Source organism: Lampetra planeri, chromosome 4 (assembly GCF_965212315.1).
Source record: "Lampetra planeri chromosome 4, kcLamPlan1.2.h2, whole genome shotgun sequence".
Taxonomy (NCBI): Eukaryota; Metazoa; Chordata; class Hyperoartia; order Petromyzontiformes; family Petromyzontidae; genus Lampetra; species Lampetra planeri.
This window is the reverse complement of record NC_136110.1, coordinates 4,477,417-4,501,522: the sequence shown is the minus strand read 5'-3', so window position 1 is coordinate 4,501,522 and position 24,106 is coordinate 4,477,417. Positions and strand designations below refer to the sequence as shown.

General features: G+C 46.5%; 2 protein-coding genes across 4 annotated transcripts in view; one reads left to right on the top strand and one right to left on the bottom strand.

The window, feature by feature from the left end:
- Positions 1-2,439: 2,439 nt before the first annotated feature.
- LOC144717598 (neurofilament light polypeptide-like) lies at positions 2,440-6,274 on the top strand. The gene is made up of 3 exons (XM_078593091.1): positions 2,440-3,684; positions 4,508-4,632; positions 5,578-6,274. The coding sequence occupies exons 1-3, from the start codon at positions 2,623-2,625 to the stop codon at positions 5,813-5,815; spliced, it is 1,425 nt and encodes a 474-aa protein (XP_078449217.1). The 5' UTR covers positions 2,440-2,622; the 3' UTR covers positions 5,816-6,274.
- A 445-nt stretch (positions 6,275-6,719) lies between these two features.
- The window catches only part of LOC144717596 (ATP-dependent RNA helicase homolog DQX1-like), a 32,901-nt gene continuing 15,514 nt past the window's right edge, over positions 6,720-24,106 (bottom strand). For 2 of the 3 annotated variants that reach the window (XM_078593088.1, XM_078593089.1), the window contains exons 7-13: positions 23,518-23,608; positions 22,188-22,346; positions 18,274-18,465; positions 15,780-15,905; positions 13,847-14,037; positions 12,189-12,379; positions 6,720-11,885 (exon numbers count right to left, since the gene is read on the bottom strand). In XM_078593088.1, the coding sequence (XP_078449214.1) occupies positions 11,657-11,885; positions 12,189-12,379; positions 13,847-14,037; positions 15,780-15,905; positions 18,274-18,465; positions 22,188-22,346; positions 23,518-23,608 (1,179 nt within the window). In that variant the 3' untranslated portion in view covers positions 6,720-11,656. The remainder of the gene's footprint in view (positions 11,886-12,188; positions 12,380-13,846; positions 14,038-15,779; positions 15,906-18,273; positions 18,466-22,187; positions 22,347-23,517; positions 23,609-24,106) is intronic. The other variant, XM_078593090.1, reaches the window with a different exon arrangement.

Genomic DNA, 24,106 nt, shown 5'->3' with positions numbered 1-24,106 from the left:
AATAATAAATAGCTCAGTGGGCTTCATCTGGTTAAAATAAAAATAAGGTAACGATCCGTGTATTTTTTAACTTTTCGTAAATTGGTTACATTTCTTAGACGTTGCACTCCCGTCGTTGTTTTTGTATTGATTGCTGTTGTTGTAACCTTCTGACCCGCCCCCTTACTGGACATCTGTGCTTCATAGCTCATCGGATTTCTCCAGAACAAATAACAATTCTGATTCCGAAGTTGTCTTGCTTGCAGACCTGGCGCTGTGCAGCAGAAACATTGACACGCCCGTGAATTTACAAACAGCCACGGTCTGGCAAGGAGCAAAAAACACAAACGGACGTATGCATTAACGAGTGCCAACCATCACCAAACGCTCCCCGATTAACGCTTTCGTAACCAAACGCCCGTGTTACGAACCCGCATACTGTAACATTTATTTCTGAGTGAAACATCAACCGCACGCGGCTTGACGTTTCTAACGGGGCTTAAATAAATGACGATGTTATAATTGTCCGCGTAATGTTTTTGTGTTGATGTGTGTGTGTGTGCGTGTGTTGTGCGTGCCTTGTTGGGTAATGGGAGGGTTGGGTGGATTTATGTTTGCTGACTGACGACAGTCAGAGGTGGTGCGGGGGGTGGGTGGGTGGAGGAGGCTGCGGGAAAACGTCCTTCGCATAGCCCACCACCCGCCTGCCACACCCAAGTCGTCCTCTGCGCCAAACGACCTCAGCGATCGATCGATGGATCGCATCGAGGCACGGAGACGCCCCTCCGCTCTAATTACTCGGCCGTAGACGCCTGCGGTTGCGCTCTCCAATGCAGTCGGTGCCGCCCTAAGCGGTCACCCCCCCCACCACCATCTCTTTTCTCTGTGTGCCGAGAACAAAATGGGAAGGGGACGCACAAAAAAACCCTCCACCCCACACAGCGCTGACCGTAGTAACCGGACATGGCCATGCGGTGTTAAAATCCATCTCCCCTCTCTCTCTCTCTCGATCTCTTCCTCGCTTTCCTGTCTTGTACAGATGTCTGTGAAATAACGCAAGGTGAGAGAGATACTAAATCAATTGTGTACGGTACTAACACATATATATTTAGTATCATTAATAAAGTATTTCATCTGAGTAGTCCCTTGAGATGGAACATACAATTTGCAAGGATATCCAGGATATACACGTTACGATTTCCAAATAGTAAGTTATATTAAAACATGACGTGTTCACGTGCTGTACTCTGAAGAAAAAAATCGCACTAAAGCTGCTCCATTCTTGAGGATGTCTGTTAATGATATCAATTAATAATACGGTGCAGCATGGCCACATTGCACATTCAAGGAGCATGCCCACCCTGCACCAAACATTTGCATAGGCTGTCGCAAGCACACCGAACCTTCATTAGCGCGCTGTTCTTCAGCGATTTCTGAGCAATATTTATCAACCAGAACGTTGAGTATGATTTAGGTATTGCGGTAGTTTCGGTGGATTTTAACCCCACACACGGTGCAGCAGTGCATTCAGTTTATACAACATTAAAGCCACGCGGCCTCACAAATATGTAACGGTCCGCTCAATTATTGACGGGGTATAAACGTCATGTTATTGTATTACATTTGTTTTTATCAAAGAATGCGCATTTGGCACAATTACATCATATACAAATAGCTTTATTCATCATCTAATTAATAATCAGTTCGCTTCACTATGCATAAACAATCTGACATTTAATGCAAATGGTAAAATGTTATTCAATGAGTATTTGTGTATTTACCTCTGCATAATTTTTCGGCACATTAAATGGCAAGTGATCATACCCCTATTTGCATATTATTTATGAAATGTACACGCCTTTTATTTGCTTTTTTTAAATGGCCGTATCCATATCTATGGTAACTCTCAACATCGCAGAAGAAATAATGTCAATACCTCACATCAAATTTGCATCCAGAGTTGATTCATATTTTTGGCCTATCTACGCAAAGTCATAAATTTGCTTTTATACACATAATACAGAGCCCCTTTAACATAAAAAAATGGACACATCCATGAAACCTGGACATTGGACTAAGAGCCAGTCTTGGTTGGGTCAGTACTACCTGGACCAGCTGAGTGGGGGTGATCTTATGATATGCCGTTGGCAAACGGGACAGACAGCTGGCTCTGAATGGACCATAAATACTACATACATTTTGTCGTTACTGAATTATTCATGGTCACAGTCCAAAAATAAAGCATTCGAAACCGAAAAAAAATATTTGCTGCAAATAAATAATTGCGCAATATTAATAACAAAAAAAGTAAAAATGTGCGCACGCTTTCAAAAACCCAAATATTTAGTTTTAAATTTGCTGCGCTTGTCACAACGCCTCTCGTTTTGCGTTGACCTTGCGAGCAGGCACGGGCTCCGTTTTGCCGGCCAGCCCCAGAACTGCAGTGGGGACCTGGCTGGGTGCGGCAGAAGATGAATCAATTGGGGTGGAGAGATTCTGCAGCGTCAGACACGGCAGCCGCATAAAAAGCCCCAGCCCCGCTTTCACAGCATCTCACTCCTGCAGCAAGCTCCCGGGTCCTGCGCTCCTCCTTCTCTTGCCTGCTCCCAACAAATTGAACAATTTCCCACCTCCGCCGCCACCATGAGCTCCTACACATCCGACTCTGCCGTCACGTCCATCTACAGGCGCTACTTCGGCGAGCCCACCAAGTACCGAGCCAGCTACGAGATGCCCGGCTACAAGGTTGGCGCCGCCGGCTACGGAACGCGCTCTGTGTCGGTCGGCTCCACCCTGAGCGTTCCTGTGGGCTCGTTCAGGCGCACGCACTCCCGCTACTCCAGCATGTCCATCCCGGCCACGTCCGACATGATCGACCTGTCCCAGGCCGAGTCTCTGGGCAACGAGCTCAAGTCCATCCGCACGCAAGAGAAGGACCAGCTGCAGGACCTCAACGACCGCTTCGCCGGCTTCATCGAGCGCGTGCACCACCTGGAGCAGCAGAACAAGGTGCTGGAGGCCGAGGCGCTGATCCTGCGACAGAAAGAGGTGCGCCCCTCCAACATCAAGCAGCTGTACGAGCAGGAGATCCGTGACCTGCGCGCCCTGGCCGAGGAGTGCAAGAGCGAGTACAACAGCGCCAAGGGTGGCCGCGATCAGATGGAGGGCGCGCTGGGCGCTCTGCGAGCCAAGCACGACGAGGAGAGGCGACGTCGCGAGGAGTCGGAGGGAGCTCTCGACGAGGTGAGGAAGGCGGCCGACGAGGCGGCGGTGCAGCGCGTTGCGCTCGAGCAGAAGGTGGGCTCGCTGCTCGACGAGATCGCCTTCCTCAAGAAGGTGCAGCAGGAGGAGATCGCAGACCTGCAGGCTCAGATCCAGAGCGCGCACATCACGGTGGAGATGAGCGTTGCCCGGCCCGACCTCACGTCGGCGCTGCGCGACATCCGCGCCCAATACGAGGTGCTCGCCGCCAAGAACATGCAGTCGGCCGAGGAGTGGTTCAAGACCAAGTTCACGGTGCTGTCGGAGAACGCCAACCGCAACACGGAGGCCGTGCACGTTGCCCGCGAGGAGGTCTCCGAGTACCGACGCCACGTGCAGAACAAGACGCTGGAGTCGGAGGCCATCAAGGACATGATCGAGTCCCTGGAGAAGCAGATCCAGGATCTGGACGAACGGCACCAGAAGGAGTTGGAGCCCTTGCAGGTACGAGGGCTGCAAGATGTTCGGGATTGTTTTTAGTGTCCACGCACCGCGCGCCTTTGGGATTCCTTCCCAGCGGCGTATTATCCCTGAGCTATCGCGACTTTGCTCACGATTTAAAGAGACGGTATTAACGCTTAACCGTTACACCTTCAACGTTGCTCTTTGTTGAGTGGCATATCGGGCCTTTTGGGCCTGTGTTCACAGCAACTATGATTTTTTTTTTTTAAACATCGATTTTTTTTAGTTTTTAACAACATTTTTCAGTGGGCGATGTACCACATTCGGAGATAAAAAAAATAATGCAGCACGGGATCTAGAGGTATAGCAAAGAATACAGAAGATGCATGCAGCATTCGCGTGGAGATTTTTTAAAAAAAAAATCTCACCCGTGAAGCTGCACTGCAACACTGCAGTGTCGCTGCGTCAATGTTAATGCACGAGACGAAGCTGAATCCTATTGGGTGTTAAATATTCACCGCCGGCATTGTCCCCGCGTTGATTTCAACTTGGCACGTTACGATTCGGGTGACGGAGGGGGGGTCTGGCGGGGATGGGGCGTGACACAAGCTGCCCGATGGCGCTACGCAGCAAACGGCAAATTTTGTTTTCAATCAAAAACAAAAAAATAGCTTCCAGTAAAATGCCAACGAAAAGGCGCCACGCTTTCCCCTTTCGTGAGAATGGTGAAAAGCCCATAATTCACTCTTAGAGACCTGCACCAACAAAAAAACCCAAAGGTATAAATAATAATATAATTATGATTGTTAATGCTGTATATTTTATTTGTATTTTTTTAATGAGATGTTACACGATTTGTTTGCAGGAACTCATCCCTGAATTGGAAAAAGAACTGCAGTCAACGAAGAATGAGATGTCACGATACCTGAGGGACTACCAAGACCTTCTCAATGTCAAAATGGCATTGGACATCGAAATTGCAGCGTACAGGTTAGTGTATGAATATGCATTTTTAAAAATTTGAATGCATTAATTCTAGATTTGAAGCTTTCGTGACTGCAAGGATTCATACTCTTAGGTTTTTTACGGTAAAGTCACGTAGGTAAAAAATAAGAAAAAATAAATAATAAATGAAAATAAATCAATTAAATCACGACGTTTCGGAGGCAACACAAGCTTCATGAGGTGTAAAAAAGGCACAGCAAAATAACTGTTATTATGTAAAAAAGGCACAGCAAAATAATAGTTATTTTGCTGTGCTTTTTACACCTGATGAAGGAAGACTGTGTTGCCTCCGAAACGTCGTAATTTAATAGTTTTTTTTTAAATTAATTAATTTTTATTCTTTTTTACCTACGTGACTTTACCGGAAAAAAACCTAAGAGTTAGAATACATTGGTAGTAAAAATAACTGATCTTATCTAAATCGACTGCTGCACGAAGGCTTCACCGTGCCGTGCTAGCTGTGTTTGACCATACTTCACCACGCTGGCGAGTGTGGATGGTGAAGGAGGGGGGAGTGGGTGGGGTCAAGTGGAAGAGCAGTTCAGGTACCACTCGTGACTGACGTTAACCACAGTTAGGAATTGGAACTCAGGTGACCGGGTTTCATAGCGCAGTGCGGCGCTAACCACTTGCGTCACCGCTGCACGCCACGTAACGCATTACTGTCTCTTGCAAAGGATATAAAAGCACCATCAGAAACACAGCACCGTTTTCACAATACACATTTTTCCACTAATCGATTTTCATTGTTAAATGGTTGGGCACACAAAACTGACAGCACACACACATCGATGTCGGATTATTATTTTCATCTTTTTGTCTTTCGGGGGCCTGCGACACTTTCGACCCCCCGCCGTGCCCCCGTGACGCGCCGTGACATTCCGTGCGGCCCTCCGTTTGTTGTTTCCGACGCGCCTCGTGTTTTTCCAGGAAACTCCTGGAGGGAGAGGAATCCCGCCTGACCATCAGCTCCTCCTTCAAGTCGTCGGTGTCGCCAGTCAACAGCCCCAGCTTCTTGCTGCAGTCGCGCCCGCTGCGCACCTCCATGCAGATGCCCAAGTACCTGGGCGGATACGACTTCTTCAGCGGCTACTCGCTGAGGAATGGCAGCGAGGAGGGCAGCGAGGTCACGGATAGCTACGGCTACAGCAAGAGGAAGGGAAACTAAGCGCCCCTTTTTAAGACGAATCCCACCAGTCACATTGATAACGAAAGTAACAACAAAAAGCACCTTAGAAAATTACGACAACAACAAAAAGTGCGCGCGCGATTCACGCTGCTTGCTGTTAGTCGTATCGGGAGGGGGGTGAACAGAATGAGTGCATGTTGAACGTGTTAACGTCTACAACCCATACTTGACCGAGTGGGAGAAGCAGATTAAAAAAAAATTCAGCAGCACACCAAGGCCAATCTGCTCTCTCGCGGGTTGTGCGCATGTGAGAGAAAAGAGAAAAAAAAATTGCCACTGACAAAACCAGTTGCTGAAACAAAAAAAGAAGCAATATTGGAGATTATTGAAGCCAAATAGTTGCCTGCTGGAACAAATTATTGTCATGTTGCCGTAGCAGAGTTAGCTTGGTGTCAGCGTCAATTTTGATGAAATAAAACGCTTGTGCCATTATATGCACTAATCTGTAAGACTCCCTTTTTGTTTGATGTGATTGACATACGAGGTCACATATCATGACACATCTCATACATGAAACAACAAAGTCACAATGCACCCGATCACATCATATTTTAGCAGCTAAGCAGGTCTTAGCCTGGTTCGTATTTAGATGGGTGGCTGTCAGGGCTTGTCCGGTGCTGTCGGCACGGGGCCGCGAGGTGGCCAGGAGTGTCAAACGTGACCCGCTCGTATGTGTTGTGGGGTTTCCCCGGGTGCTCCGGTATCTTCTCATATCCCACACACGTGCTCATTCATTGGCTAAAATATCCCAATGTAGCAGGGGCCTCTTCAAGAAAAAATCTAGAGACTCGGTGAGGCTTTCCTGGATGCAGAATATGTATTAATGGTAATGTGACTACACAATCAAAAAAGTGCAAAAGAATTTCACACCCAGATCACCCTATCAGTTGAAACGGACTTTAATATCAGTGTTCATAAACTCAAACTTAAAAAAAAAAATTCCAACTTAAAATAGCTTAACCTGCTGTCAAAGAAATAAAACCACCACCTCTATAATTAGTGCTAAACATTCGAGGACAATTGGAACAATTCGAGCAGAACATTATCTACGAATTCTCTATTTGAAGTGTCTCAGCCACATCGATGCTGGCGATGAAGCACAACTCCTCAAACGGGGTTTCCCCCTTCATATATACACGCACAGAATTCTGAAAACAGAATGTACAGAAAAGTGCACAAATGCAACATTGTGAACTCCGCGTTGCATGAAGGAAAACAAAACTTCATACCTGAACAACACGAATGAAACACAGGATGCATTAAACAACGATGCTTTAAACAATTTGGTAAAACTGAAAAAAAAAATGCAATCGTGCTGCAAACATTCATATGTGAATTGCCATCGGCCTTCCTTTTAGACATTTAATGGCATGACCATTTCTGGTCAATAGGCAAACATACGCTACATGTTAAGCAAGGCATTTTACGAGGAAACAAATACACAAAAAAAACAGAAACATTGTTGAGAATTATTTTTTTAAGCAGTTTACATGATCTATGACTTGTATTCAGTCTACCTGGATTGGTTCTAAAAGTAGAACACAGGGGCCAGAATAAAGAAAAATATATTAAAAATGTACCTGACGTCTGGCAGGCTGCATGTCAAGGTAAATATGGGAATCATTGTCGGATTGTAACTCTCACTCACGAGATAAATTACTCGGGATTATGTCATCACTTTCCACTGGACCAGCCAGGAACGAAACCCCTGCAACATTGCCGGAATGACACCGTGCCGTATTAGTTGGTCTGTGCGGAGGTAAGTAGTGTATGTTGTTATCAAGGGTGGCACAGTCGGGTTTTTTAAACAATCGGGTTTAATTGTCATTTTATATTAAACCCGATCATCTGAGATAGGGAAAAATCCGGTTTAATTGGTTCTAATTGCAGAACCGCACTTCTCAACGATGGGCTTCATCTATTCCAAGCTAAGAAACTCACTGGCGCCCACGATTGTGGAGGAGAAGCTCGTGTTCATCAAGACCAACCTGCCCGCCGCATTCTCCGACTACCCCGTGCCCGACGGCCCCCCGAGTACGATAGCAGCACCGACGAGGAAGCAGCCCAAGCCTTGGATCAGAGTTTCGTATTCATTAAACCAGGTTTTAATTCCCCGAAATCGGGTTTAATTGTATTAAAGAAAAAACCCGATGCCTGCCGCTGGAAAAATCGGGTTTTTTCCACCCATGGTTGTTATTAATGTTGATCGTATTAATTAATGTTATTCGCGTAACATTATTCACGTCATTAACCTTGCTCTATTATCGGTAAAAAAAATCTACTTACGGGTAGCGCTGCCCACACGTCATATTTCTCAAGTTTATGAAGCCCAGCATTGTAAACCCTCATATAAACTTGGAGAAATGGCAAATATGATCTTAAAATGAGGTTACGATATTGCTACGACGTCTCAAGTAGTTCTGTACACTGGCCCCATGTCTACTCAGAGAAACAAATGTCCTTACCTCTGGAAAGAACGACACACCGAGCGTACACAAGGAAACATTGTCCCGGCGCGAGGCTTAACAAAAAAGAAAGCGCTCGATTGTCGGTACATTTGCATCATTACAAAAAAATGCACCAATCGACGTTATCCTTTTTCTGAGGTGCAAAATACAACAGCAATTCAAATATTTTGTTCACGGAAAAATAATAATGAAAGGTCATTACGTATCATCTTATTCCACCAATCAAAACAAAATAATAAACCCGCCTTTTTTCCTGAGGAAAGGGGACAGAACCAATTAAATTACCCATTTGTACCTATGTGCAAAACATTTTAAAGTTTATGGCGGTTTTCAGCGTTTTTAAATGGAATATATGCACTTGAGAACGTTTAAGAATTTTGCGATTTTATTAAATTCGAAAATAAATTAATTCCTGTAGTGTAGAGAAGTGTATATAAAGCTGCTGTGCACTAATAAATAATAATTTGTCTTCAGCTTTGTCAATCCACTGCTGGATGAAGTGCCCCTCCACACATCGTGGTCGTTATGGGCACTGTCTGACCGTACTTCCCTGCGTTGGTCAGCGCGAGTCAATGAAGGGGCAGGGAGGCTCAGAACCACCTCAGACATCAATCGCCACCAATGTCAGCCATAGCCAGGAATCATAGAGAGGCTGCCGGTGCGCTAACCACTGCGTCACAGCAGTGAACCCTTTTGTATCAAGGGCGTTGTACGTTAGCGCCGATTTACTTATCGAATGGCATTCCTCATCACTATTCATCAAGGTCATGCACGTTCTTAAGTGCATTTTTGGCACCACGTGGCAACACATTTTTACGTGAAATAGAAGCTACATATGGTGGAACAGCCAGAGTAGATAGGCTGGACCGAAAATAAATCCACAAACTAAAAGATAAAGCATGAAAGTGGACTATGAAGCTACTTGCTCACCGATTCCAACTTTGGCACTATTTAATAGTCTTATGCTACCACAGAATCACGTGACGTGCGTTACACATACGCGAATGTAGCAATGCATCCCAATTTACAATGCTCTACCAAACACAGACAGAATGTTCAAAACAGAATTCACTCATCCTGTGCCAAGATATACATTTGCAAGATAAATTATCTACAATTTCCATATATATACAGACTTGCTCCCAAAAACATCACCGTACAAGCCATTCGCTTTGTGTGCAAGAACCTCCCCAGAATTAACTATAAATATACGCTGATGCTGTTATCAAATAACTTACCATTATTCCTCTCATGCATGCCATATAGATGTTTAACTATTCAAACCACGGGATGTGGAGTGTTGCACAATAATAATGCTTAGCAAAGAGCTACTCGAAATTTTGTACCAAAGTTTTGTGTAAACATCGAAGAGATTTTAAATAGCTGTCCTCACTAACTTTATGCGTTCAATATAAAAGTAGACGTCAATAATTCGGCTCTGCTCTCTAACATTCTCAGAATAGTCAAGAAGTGCACGGCTAAGGGCGGTTTCGGTACAGCCACTAATGCAAACATGTGCGCGCGATCCATGACATCGTGTGACCAAGGTCACATTTCGGTGGCCGGTAAACCCTATATGGGTTAATGCAGAAATCTGATTGATGTCGACACCTTGATGGGCAATGTTTGCAATACAGGAACAGGGGTGAATTAAACAAAAGGGCATTAAACATTCAGCCTCATCGCCGAGTTAAAACACAGCCATAATCTATACACTGACGCAATGTCACAATGGAGAAAGTAAATCCTGGATTTGTCATATATACACATTTAACACCCCTTTTGCATTGGCACATCCGAGGCGAGCTAGCGTGCGGCTCTCACAGTACGGGTGGTTTTCCACTGGCTATTTGCCGTGCCAAGCCTGAACCAAACCGTTATACGCCAGTCTCATGAGGCAACTGAATCTAGTAGCTCAGGGTCAAACAAAGCGGGGCAATCGTCCGTGCCATCAGTCACTGCGTCACTTACAAGCGCCGACTCGTTCATCGCGTGTGATGTAAGCGGAACGGCTTGGCTTCTGCAGTGGAAAATCAACCTGATGCCTCCTCAGCACTGCTCCGACATGACTCAATTGTACAGTGGGAAAGGGATAGAACCAAGCAGCAGCACGGGTACCAAGTTCAACGCGGCACCTGCCAATGCATCCCGAATGCTCTCTGCTTAAAAATCGTACAGCGTGATGTAAGCTTGAGTGCATAGGCGAGTAATGAAGGCCACTTATCTTATTAGAGTGTGTGACCTTCATTAGAACAATTTTTATTTTCCCAGGTAAGGCCCACTGATTGACATAGTTCTTTTTCAGAAATGACCTGGCCACAAATGATTGCTCACGAAAGCGGCGTATCACGTGGAAATTTATAGCGGCCAAAGACTCACATACATTTTTCTAAATGTGGAGAAAAAAAACAGAGGACCTGGAGAAAAATTTATGCGACCACGGATAGAACATGCAAACTCCAAATATACAGCAGGCGTCAGGGTCAGGATTGAACCCACGACCTCCTGCATACCAGGGGAACTAGTTAAAATCCCACCACCGTGGGGTATAAATCATAAGGTTAATTTACATTTGAAATTGACTTGAAATGACGTGCAAAAGTTACGGCAAATTATGACTCGAATCTAAACAAACCTCAATAAAGCCTTTTTTCGAGCCTTCTCTTTCACACCAAATAACAATGCTTTCTTCGCTATGTGGGGGAAATAACTTTTGGAAATACCAAAATGTTTCCTGCACACTTGAACTCCCAAAAGATGGAACTTGGGAAGGGTAAAAAGGACACTTAACATGTTGACTCTCGGGTGGCCAAACAGGTCAGGAATCATATCATTGAACCTGGAGTTGATTCTGGGTTTCAGACACTGTGATTAAACCAGGTTCTCGAGGGTAGTGAATTTATGGTCTCAGCCCACTCCATCAATGACTGCGGAAAGAAAACACCAGCAAAAGATACGTTTGGTTGCATACTTAAATTTGACTAAATTCCAGCTCGGAAAATGAACGTTATCAGTTTGAATGCCATGCGATGAACATTTATCTGTATCAGGGTGCGTGGGAAAGTGCAGCGCTCAGACTGGGAAATAAAATACATCACTTGGAGAACCTTCAAAGGAAGTTCTGTGACCCCTCCTTCCACGGGTCATTCTCTAACAACTTGCTTTGCAAGTCACACAAGGACACCTTCGTCGCATGGCAGACAAAGCCGATAGCGCAGCCGAAATAGAACCGAGGGAAAAAGACAAAAACATACGTGTACATATTCGAGCGGAGAGAGAGAAAAACAAATACGTTGACCCCCACCCCGCCCCCCCAAGAACTAACTCCCCACCGCCGTGACGTCGCTTCCCATCACTGCAGGACACACATCTCCTCGTTGTCCTGGTGCTCCAAGGCACCGCGTCCGGTTTCCCGGGACCTGGCCTTCCCCGTCGCCACGTCCTCGTCGTCCGGGAGCCCGGCGTTCCCCTCCGCCCCGTTCCTGGCAACCGCCAGCCTCGCCACGACCTCCTGCAGAATGTCGCGGCTCTCGCTGGCCGGCAGGTTGCTCATGTAGTACTGGGGAGCGAGCTGCACCATCCTGCAAAGTTCGCGAACAGAAGAGAAAGAGAATTCACTGCGCATGTACGGACTCCGTCGCTTGTTGCCATCCAACGTGCTTGTCCCCCGGCGTGGTGTTGGCCTCACAACCCTCTTGTGTGCCATGCTGGCCTTCATAGGTGCTCGCTCACAGCACTTGCCGCATCAGCCCGTTTTAGCTATTTGTATTGGTAAGAGGGCGGAGATTTTTCTGCTCTTGTCTCCCGGGGGACAAAAGACACCCGTGCGTCCGGCCCCGCCTGTGGCATTGTTGTTTTTCTGCCGAAGGCCGTGGAGAACGTACATGTCCGGCGAGATCTCGGTGGCGATGCTCAGGCAGTTGTCCTCGGAGACGGTGAAGGCGTGGTACACCACCCAGGTCGGCGGGCGTGCGCCCGGCGCCAGCTCGCGGTAGCAGCTCAGCTGGTGCAGCTGCGCCACGTGCTTGTGCGTCAGCATCAGGTAGTGTCCCGCGCCGTCAACATCCCGGGCAACCTGCAATAGCGGCCAAAAATGTAAACAATAAAATGTTTAGTCTTTTGTTCTGGCAAATCGGCATTGGCTAACAAGGGACTGGAGGCTGCCAAAAAATTTTAATGGCCTCTTAAAGGAAAGCCACTTCTAATAAAGACTAATGGAAAGTAGCTTAGGCTCATTAAGGCTGGACCGGAAACGTTAAAAGAGTTATGGCTAATGGCATCATATACTGCTGCTCCTTGGCCATATGGCCTAACATCCCCTGTGTGTTGCTAAGATCACACTATTTGCCATTGCTAGGACGGAACTAATGATTTCTAAAAGTCAACTTTTATAAATGACTACATTGACCCAGTCAATTCTCGCCTTGGGATAATTTGAAACAGGTTCTCGTACAAATGTGTACAAGTTCTGCAGCATAAAAAACTATTTGGGTGTAGCCTTAGCTGAACCAAGAGCTAAGCAGAGAAAACTAACTATATTTATACAGCACTTACAAAACAAAAAAATTACGATACTCCATTTTCCATATTTTACGAATGTACATTTGTTACCGCAAAGGTCACTCATATCTTAGTGCCCAAGATAAAGATGAACAGAGCGGTGGGGCAGTGGTGAGCACACTGCGCTTGGAAGCCGGCGATCTGAGTTAGATTCCCGGCGAAGATTAACCCCAGTGGCAAGTGGTACCTGCACTTCTCCTCGGCGCTCCCTTCACCAACCTGACCAGCAAGGTCAAGTAAGGTCCAACGAGCTACAAGATTGACACGGTGCAGGCAAGACTTCATCCAGAAGGGGATTGATAAAGGGGCTTTAAAATTACTATTGTGCGTAGATACAGCACCCTTGTCAATCCACTGCTGGATGAAGGCCTCCCATGTTGGTCAAGAGAGCTGTTTGACCACACCCTTCACGATTGCTGGTCAGCTAAGTAATTTTACCTATAAATTAGTATTAGAATTTTGATGTATATATTACCCATCATATATATATATAAGCACATAATTATACGTTTCGCATTTATATGGAAATTAAATGACATCGCAAATAAAAGCACCTTACATCACATTTCATCTCATACATTCAAAGGGCACCCCCGGTGGCAGCTGTCTCTGTGCAGCATAAGGTGGCTGCACCGGCCTGTAAAGTGGCACTGGGGTCTGCCAGTCGAGAGCGACGATAGCCGTGCTTCATCCCATTGGTATGCATGTTGAACGTCTTTCGCAGCGTACGTAGCCGACCGTGCTAATCGGAGGTGCGGGGTAAGGACAACAAACCAAACACAAAAAGCGGTTCCAAAGAAATTCGCGGGGGAAACGCTTCGAAATCGGAATCCTTGGAACCGCGTGACGTCGGCACACGATGCCGTGCTCGTTTGCGAACGACGTCACGTCCCCCGGGATCTTTAACCTCCGCCGTGAAGCGGACGGCGCGTGATCCCACGGTCAAATGCGCCTGTGGCAACCGTGGATGAAGGAGCTTCACCTGCATGAAGTAGCCGGACAAGAGGGCCATTCTAATACTGGCGGTGTTGTGCTCCGAGCCAAAGTTGGGCGCCGAGATGGGCAGCTCAATCCTCTGCAGGATGTCCAGCAGCTCGGCCCGGATGGCGTCGGCCTGCTTCAGCACCACGGAGCTCACGTGGTTTTCCTGGCACCAGCGCTCATCTTCGTTCGCTGCAGGGAAGGAAGGAAAAAATTAACACGTAAAAACTAAGTTTGTCACTATAAATCCTTTATATGCGTGGCGGCTAGAGTCCTCTCGTCCTCTGGCTTGAGATGGCTGCCACCTATGGGTCAGATGATTGCCTGCCACCATTAAGCAATTGGTAATTAAATATAATTAATTTTTTCCTAAAAAGTGTAAAGTTTGGAAAATTTTCTTCACGAAAATAAATTGTCACGCACAACGAGTCTGTGTGCAAAATGTCAGCTCGATTGGATCACGGGAAGTGGGTTAAAAAACGACCGAAAGATTATCACGGTCGTAAGCGCGCAAGCAAACAAGCAAGTGAACTTAATATAAAGGATTTAAAAAAAAACGAAAACCGATTCGGAATAACAACAACCACCGTCCACTCCTCCCCTACAGCTTTGTTTCAATCAGAAAACAACACACACACACACACAAAGACTACTGTAGATCAGCTTGCTCTTGCTCAGATTTAAATTTGCTTCAAGACTGTACATTATTGAATTAGTTTTTTTTTGTTGTCAATTTGGTGACCCAGGTCACTCTGCTGGTCTCTTGGGATCTAACTGGGGTTGAACAAAATAAATGTAAACTTAATGTCAGCTCAAGCATCTTCCAGCATTAGGCTTGATAACCACTCGAGAGTGTACACGCATAACACCATTCACTGCGGTTTTCAGGCTAAACCTTCCAGCACATGGACATCGAGGATTCATTAAAATTGCAAGAGACAGTTTAAATGAATCAAACTAATCAGGCGATTTCATTGGCATTGGAGCACAAAGCCCCCCAAAAGGAAACCCACTGTGTTCGTCAATAACGATGCCTCATCAGTAGAAAATATACACACGGTGATAGGATGACGTTACGGGCAATAGCCCTTCTTCAGAGCAGAAAGAGAAATAGGGCTGAGCGATGTACAGACTTTATGGCTGGAACTCGCTCTTTCTCCCGTCTTCACATGTAACAAAGTGTAATACGCAATCTCCAGATTCGAGTCGGTCAATATCTGTGGCTTCTCGCTCTGCTCTCAAGAAGGGCGACTGCCAGAAACATCAGCCGACCATGTAATCTGTTTCAAGGCAGTGTCAATGATGTATGCAGCAAAATAAAAAATATGTCTTATCATCTATCAGAGAATGCCTCAAGTCTCATTTTCTGGGCAACAACCACCGCAGCAAGCGCGTAATACGGTCCATTCGTATAAAACGTTTGAGATTGCAGCAACATCTCTCTCGCAGACTGGCTACAACGCAAGGCAATTACTAAATCTGCAAATATCGCCCAAGTGATGATTCGATTGCGCACAAACTCGACGAGCGGCAATTTTTCCATGCTGAACGAACGACATCGGCTACAAGACTTCAATTAAAAAGTACAACAAACAAAAACATGATACCGTTCGCTGCATGCCTTTTGGCGTTCTCTGGTCTAACGCTGGTTGAGACTAGGCCTCTGGTGTAGACCAATCAGTTTCAAAGACAATACAAATATTACCAGAGCATGTGTTTATTTGCATGTTCACCGCAGGTACGTGTGGTTAATGCAGACATGATTCCTTGCAAAAGGTTTCTGTTTGCTGTTCGAACTTCTTAACACCTGTTTTATTGCCAGAAAGGGCAAAACCTATTCTTATAAAAACATGATGCCTGATTGAAATTAAACATGCGTAAAGTGTTTGTTTTGTTTTATCCCCGTTTAAAAAAAATAAAAACTTTTACCCCACCGGCTTTGAAGGCGTTGTAGATGTTGATGAGGGTGAAATGGTCCCCCTCGGTGTGAAAATGTCCGATGTGAGCAGCGTGCGCCTTGGCCTCTGCGCCTGCGGGGGGCGCCGTAAAGCAAGGGCCGGCTGTCCACAAGAATAAAAAAACACGCAAGAGGAGAAAATATGTACGGCGCTCTCAAACGACGCAAATTCAGTTTGTACCGTGTGCACAATGTGAACAAAGATCCCCCGTATAGCCTTAACAGACTGTAGGGGCAAGTGCTGTTAGCGAGCAGCACCTATGAAGGCCGGAACGGTACACGAGGGGGTGGGTGGCCAGCACCACGCCCGACCGCCTTTGTCTCCCTAGCGGCGATGTTTACACACCGCACCAGGTACTCATTTGAGGCTGAGTCGACCTAGGGGAGGCCCAGGATCGGTTCAGATAATCGTCACTTTGGTGTTTGCCGTGAGCGGGAATCGAACCCGGATCGCCAGGTTCGCAGTGCAGCGTAGCGCTAACCGCTACACTACCACTCCCCACAACACAATGTGAACAAGCACACAGACAAGTCCAAGCACTGCGATCCAAAAGCCTGGTGATGATTGCTTGTGTTGTAATCGAAACGTCGTGAGAATTGTATTGTTTTATTTTTATTGTTTTATTATTTCCCTTCTACGTGACTTTGCCGAAAGAACCAAGCATATGAATCCCTGCAGTCACGAAAGCTTTAAATCGAAATGTATTATGGTTGTTATTGTTTGACTTGCATCACACGGGGATTTTTGCACGCAGCGTTTTTTTTTCTGGAAGATTTGCTGGTTTATCCAGGATGTTTCCGTTGCGCGTCGTCGCTTCAAGATGTTCTCCGTTCATATTTAGTTTGTTGCGGTTGCACCCGACTTAAGAGCCGCATGGCTCACAGGGCTATACCTTCTATACCTAATAAATGAAACTTTAAACTGTTGGGGAAGGTGGGCAGCACAAGGAATGCAGGGATTTGTTGTTAAATATTACATGTCACTAAATAACAACAATCAGGGGTGCCGGGCGGTGGCGGCTATGCACGTGGCTGCCTGTAATCCAGCACTGTGGAGGGAGCGAGGGTTGGTGGGTCACACACAGATGTTGTGAAACTCCCTTCTCCCGTGGGCGTTGAGGAGGTGCCGTACCCCGACTCGCCACAAGATGGCGGTAGATCAAGTGGACTAATCGCCATCTGTTTGCATCTGTATGGAGATTACAGTGTTGCCTCCACCGCCCCTTGCGTGTGTGCTCCGGTTTCCTCTCCCACTTGTGTATTAAACACTCATCTTTAAATGTCTGAAAACATCTTAAAATAGGAACCTCATAAATAAAAAAAGTTGAACGACTCACTGTGGCTTTCCTGAATAAGTAAGGAAAAATAATAAAGTTTAAATATCAGTCGCCACATTGTCAAATAGGACAGACGATGAAATGGCGATAATGCATCGGTCCATCATATTATATCACCGACTGCCAAACTTTACCGACCACACAACTGAGACTCTCTGTAAACCTCTATTCATGCAGCTGTCAAGATATTCCTTTCAGCGAGAGTTGGTATAACACCCTATGATTATGTAAAATGTAAACCTGTATTAATTGTGTACGTTCACTCAAGCAGGAACTTGATACATTATTCTTGATTTGAAGCTTTCGTGACTGCAGGAATCCATACTCTTTGGTTCTTTCGGTAAAGTCACGTAGGTAGAAGATTCATAGATCATGACGTTTCGGTCGCAACACAAGCAACCGTCACCAGGTGAAACAAACACAGCAGGAGAACTGCTGACGTAGGAGGATACATTATATATTATTGTTTTATTGAAGCAGGCTTGTTAAGTTACGGGTTTGCCAAATGCGTAGGATGTCAATATTGATGCCCCAGGTGGTGGCATGAACACACATTTTCATGTTAAGGTTGTGGCGGGGGAGAAGCTGGAGTAGAGTTTGACCGATACATTCATGTTTGTTGTGCATTCTTGCTCATATGAGCTTATGTCAGCATATGATAATTGTGTACATCTTGTGCGCTTGTTCGCATAGACACACAGTAAGCGGTAGCAAGGTGATTAGCTCACTGGGTTACGCACCTGACGACCTGAGGATTATTACCCAGCCATGATCAACATTAGAGGTTCGTATACGAACCGGTGGTCCTGGGTCCTCCCGTGTGTGAATAAACCTTATATGGGGGTACCTGGTGCAATGTGTAAACAACAGTACTGGGGAGACAAAGGTGGCTGTGCGTGGTGGTGGTGGTGGTGGTGGTGATAACACCCCTTAGTGTCCCATGCCGGCTTTCATAGGTACACGTTGGCTGCATTTGCCCCAAGGGGGGATCTTGGAATTTGTGCAAGCGTACCGAGTGGATGGTGAAAGCAGAGAGGGACAACTGTGAATGTGGACGACGTTCACGTGCGAAGGGGCCCTGAGTGACACGCGCACGACACGGGCGATGCGCGATGACCGCCCGCCTTCACCAACCTGTGAGCATGGCGGCCAGGGTAAGCATTTCCGTGACGCAGTCAAACTCGCAGCTGGCCAGCAGTGCCTTTGCCAGCTGCGGGTCCAGTGGGATCTCCGACATGATGATGCCGACCTCCGACAGGTTCCCATCATTATCCAGCGCCGCCAGGTAGTCCAGGTCTTCCAGGGCCTGCATGAGCGCCTCCGGGGCTGGATTTTGAGCCGAAGGGAACACAACACAATTGCAACCGACGTTTGTTTGTTCTGCTTTTGTCAGTCTTGGTGACCCAAGGCACACTTGCAAATGAGACTATATCCTGGTCTCTTGAGATATTACCTGGTTAAACAAAATAAACTTGAACCTGTCTGTTCAACAAGCTAGGCTTTCACCAACTCCGGTGTCGACCCGTCTTCTCCGTTGAAATAGTAATTAAGCGGTCGTGCTACACGCACCTGACGACTGCTGAACATGAACCGTGACACGTGGACACTGCTGATTGCAAGCAAGCAGAATCTCTACATTGTGGGGCATGCATGTACAAAGACAAATATCCCACTGCGTAACCGTCAACAGACTGTTGGGGCAAGTGCTGTTAGCGTGCACCTTTTAAATCTGGCAAGGCGCACGAGGGGGTGGTGTGGCCAGCAACACGCTTGGCCGCCTTCGTCACCCCAGTGCTGATGATTACACACTGCACCAGGTACTTATTTAAGGCTGAAGCCCAGGACCGGTTCAAATAATCGTCACGGTCATTGGTCGCGAGCGGCAAAAAAATTTGGATCGCTAGATTCGAAGTGGTCTGCTATATGATGGTCTGCTATACTACCGCATTTTCGTACACGCACATACATACAATATCATAGACAAGTTGAACAGAATTCTTATCTTCATATCTAATAATATATAATTATATATATAATATAGTAGTCCATTGGGCCCGATGCCTTTCTAGACGTATATTATCCAGCAGCATTTATATGAGCACGCAAACCGTGGATGCAATTACATCTGCATACAGAACTACGTTCTGCAGATATACATTATTACCCATCAAGTTCCTCAACAACACGCAGACTTCGTGCATCTCCAGTTGAATCAGTGCTCTCCGTGCCTCACGTGACGTCTATAGCAATCATCAGGTACGTGCAGCGTGCAACAACTTGATTCGTATTTGAACGGAGAAGACTGGTAAACATGTGTAGAGAAGTTCCGACGGACGTACTTGGAGACGGAGGTAAGTTAAGGTCTTTCGCCAGGGTTTATTAAAGGTGAACAATAATACACAACTCCCAGGGGCTAGGGGGGTCCTACTCTGAGTCCGGGTCCCTGCCGGCTAGCTCCGGTCTCTCTCTCTCGTGTCGGATCGTGGACCCTGCCGACTCCACCGACCGGAGAGAGAAGCACCTCTACGGCTACCACCGGCTTCTCCCCAGACTCCCTATTCGATCCCTCTCTCTACCCACTCTTCACCCTGCTTACTCTACCCGTTCCCACAGTGACCCCGCTTACGTCACGGGGTCTCCCTTAAGTACCCTAGGAGACGTGACGTCATCGCACTGAACGGCACACCTGACGTCACGTCCCCATTTTACTCCTCTACACATGGAAGGGTGGACCGCCGTGAGCCACGAGGACTGGAGTCTCGGAACCAGTGGAATAAGTCACCTGAGTTGTATCCCCAGGCCACGGCTATAATCGGTGGCGAGTGATATCTGGACACCACTTCTGCGCACCCCCCCCCGCCACCACCACTGACCGGGGCAGTGAAGTATGGTCAAGCAACCCCCTCATGGCATTTACTGTATTGGGAAGCGCCTTTATGCAGCAGTCGGCCTGTAAACTATTGCTTATCAATACAACACACTCGCAACAAGCAGTGAAATATTCTTTCAAGCAGTAAATATCCGACTTGTTTTTCCATCTTTCGGAGAAGGAAATCCCATTGACGCTATTGTCACTATTTTAAACATTTGCACATGAGTGCAGGCAAGCAAAGGCAGCATCCGGTCGCCAACCCATCACATTAGCCACAACCACTGATCCAAGTGTCCGGATACACGACGCTTGATTTTAAAAAGTCCCCCTCCTCTCCGTGCACATATTCTACAGTTGCACAAACTCATGCAGGCAGGCTTTGTCGACAATCCATTAAAAATAGGCCCCTATAAATACACCGCAGAACAAACGTGGACATTTAAACGCATGCCTAAAGCACTACCGCACTAGTGCCGTACAGTGGTGTAGTGCTTTTTTTTATTTTTGACGTTAAACCCAGGAGAGAAAATGTAAACCATTCAATACCACACCCTCGCACAGTATAACCGGTTGTATTACTTCTCCAGTGCAAGCTTTCATCTCATATGGCTACAACCGCAATGCTTAACGCGGCTACTTGAAGCTTACGTGGACCCATTGGAGCTGGATGTTTATACTGGTAGGAACCACCTGGTTCCACCAGCCCACAAGGGATTATTGTGTCCGTCCGTCGTGTATCGAAAAATGGGAGGGGTGGGGCTGGGTGGAGAGCGGAGGGTGGGGAGAGGCTGGGTGGGGAGGATAGCGAGGGGCTGGAATGGGAGGGTGGGGAGGGGCTGGGAGGGGGAGGGTGGGGCTGGGTGGGGAGGGTGGGACTGGGTGGGAAGGGTGGGGCTGGGTGGGGCTGGGTGGGGAGGGTGAGGCTGGATGGGGGGTGGGAGGGGTGGGGCTGGGTGGGGAGGGGCTGGTCACCCCGTGGTGCCCTTATAAAACTCAACGTTTAACCTACTCACGCCCACGCCGGCTTGTGCCCGCCCTCACAGTCGGCCATATTTGCGGAATACACCACGCCGCCGTTGACCCTGGCCATTGACCGAGCAACTCAACGTTCCTACCAGCTCCCTGCCAATCCATATCGTGGGGACTGTGCACTTTAGTTTTTTTTTATAGAACAAAATACGTCACCGAAAACGAGTGGAAGAGATCTAACAACGCCAGCTGCAGAAACGGTTAAAATTTTGTGCAGTTCATCTCACAATAACGAGAAAACGCCTGTGACATGTTACAGATGAAGTCCCTCCCCACCCTCTGAAATGTTATCCTGGATTTTTCTTGATTTTGCTAAAAATTATTCATAATTCTCAACTCAAGAGAATAATTTAGAACTTTATAAAATAAACTCCTGGAAGAACACTTTAAATCACACATTTTTTTTTACCGAGGTCATGGGTTGGTGGTCACACAACAGCTCAACATATTGGTACTTGGTTCATATGGTTATAGGACTAAAAAACAATAAAGTACAATAACTGACCGCCTGTCTGAAACATTGAAAATAAAAATGCCCTCTAAGGTAGATTAACAAAACAATAGTGCACATTCAGACCATACGATGACATTTTCATGATTTAGTACATTGCACGCAATTTGTAAAACATGCCGTATTTACAATATCCTCAATTCACATCACAGAGTGAACATTTTGCAACAAAATAATGGCTGCAACTTGTCTGGGCGGTGGCGTATGCCTATAATCCAGCACTGTGGAGGTAGCGAGGGTTGGTGGATCGGACTAATACTGAAACTCCCTTCCCATGGGGGTCGAGGCACTGTACTCTGGCTCGCCAGGAGAATGAATTTCAGCAGAAATGCGGACTCCACCTGTTCCCTCTGTATGGCATAGAGTGTTTCCCCTTCGCAGCCTCTTTCTCAGGGTATTTCGGTTTCCTCCCACATGAATTGGCCGATAACACCTTGATATATAGAGGATCACAGAGCTGGGGCAATTGTTGGCACCGGCTCACCACATGGATGCCATCCCGCTTGTCTGTGGTTCCTCACCCCTCTGAGTACTTCCATCTCTTCCGAGAGTGAGCGAATACTGCGTGGGTGCACTACAGGCGGAAACGATTACGACTGTTCGGATGCTTGTTTGCAATGTTTTGCATTCTCTCACCTGGGCGATCAACAAAGTCGCACTGGCCCATGTCCGCTATGTCCAGCCTCTTCAGCAGCAAAACCAGTCGGGTGAGGTTAGACTCCAGGACGCGTGGCGGAGGAAGCTCGGGCATCTCCTTGAAGACCGACTCTGGGTACAGGCGGAAGCACTTGCCTGCTGGCCCAGCACAACAGGACGTTTGCAAAAATTATCGTTAGCAATCACAGTGGCGAGATGTTAACTCCCTCGCCTGGTATGCGGGAGGTCAAGGGTTCGATCCTGACCCTGACGCCTGTATATTTGGAGTTTGCATGTCCTCTCCGTGGTCGAGTGGATGTTTCTCCGGGTCCTCCTGTTTTTCCCTTCACATTTAGAACCATGCGTTTAGAGTATTTGGCTGCTATATGATAAGCCACTTGGTTGAGCTATCATTTGTGGTCAGGTCGCTTCTGAAAATGAGGTTTATAGCTCAGTGGACCTTACTTGGTAAAATAAACATGAATAGTTTCAAATAATAATAGATTTTTCACTTATGACAGAAGATAATCTAGACGTATAAAGTATGTGAGGCGACAGGTTAGTGCAGTGGCAGTATGTGTGCCTCACAGCAAGAAGAGCCTGGGTTACATTTCTAACTCAAGCACCTTTGTGTGCAGAGATTGTATGTTCTTCCCTTGTTCTATAAAGTGTTGAGTGAGTGAGTTTGTGAATGAGTACTTTAGGGTTAATGACAATAATTTTGGCATTGAACTACTACGTGGCCTAAAAATATTATTAATTTTGAAGGCTACGAAAACCATTAAGTATTGTTATGCTTTTCTGGCTGCCTTAAGCCAATTTTCTTGCAACTTTGTCCATTGCCTCTACTTGCCTAATCGAGTCACTTTGCTTTCCAGAAATTATATTTAACACTTTGTATATTTAAATTATTAAATGTGAAAATTCACCTCCTTGTTCGAAGCAAAGTTTATTTGTTTCCAACTAAATTAAAAAATCCCTCTAGATATGTCAGATTTAAAACGTTTACAAATTATTCCGTGTACTCAAAATTACGTTCCTTTAACCCAGGTCGCCCTTGCGAAAGGAGGCGATATCGTTCCATGCGTCTCAATGGGTTTCAATCATCCCCTGGTTAAAGCGAGTGGACACCTGACTGAGCGACCACCATCGACGTGTTTGTGCGAGAGCAAAACGTGCAAGGCCATCGCCGCATGCAGGAGTGCCTGCCAGTAAGTGTCATAGCGAAGATTAAACATCGCGCAAGGGTGGCGCCGCGCGTGTTGCCTTCGTGATAATCAACGGGCCGCCAAACGGGTCGACGAAGGAACCCGCCCCGCGGTGACTGTACCTCCCGCGGCTCGCTTCCTCCTCATCTCCGCTTGGCTTCTGCTGATAGGACGGACGACCTGCGAGTCGGCGCGGATCCAGGGGTTGTACACCTGCCATAAAAAACACAGACCCCTGATAAGACCGAGCAACACCGAGCGACACCGCACGTCTATTTGAGCGACGGGAAGGCATGCCAAGGCTTAGGTGTTAAAATGTCATACTGCAAACAACTACCAGCACGGCAGTATATTTGTTCTGGAAGTCTGACCATGCTGATGAGACCTCAAAGGTCGAAACTGGTCCTGAATTGTAGGGGGAAAGGTAATGTTACACGACTGTCTGTAAAAACCGATACTGGTTTCACAATTCACGATTGAATTTAAATATAAGTGCAATTTTTTTTACAAATAAAACTGTCTTGATTTGAAGCTTTCGTTCTTATTTTCCGCTCTTTTTTTTTTGTATAAAGAATCTTTAAAAAAACGTATATCCTTCATATTCCGATTCAGACATATGCTATACTTGAAACAAAAATAAGACAAATTGCACCAAATCACAGACAATTACAATCAGGACGCTTATGTCAAACACAGCCCATTAATCACAGC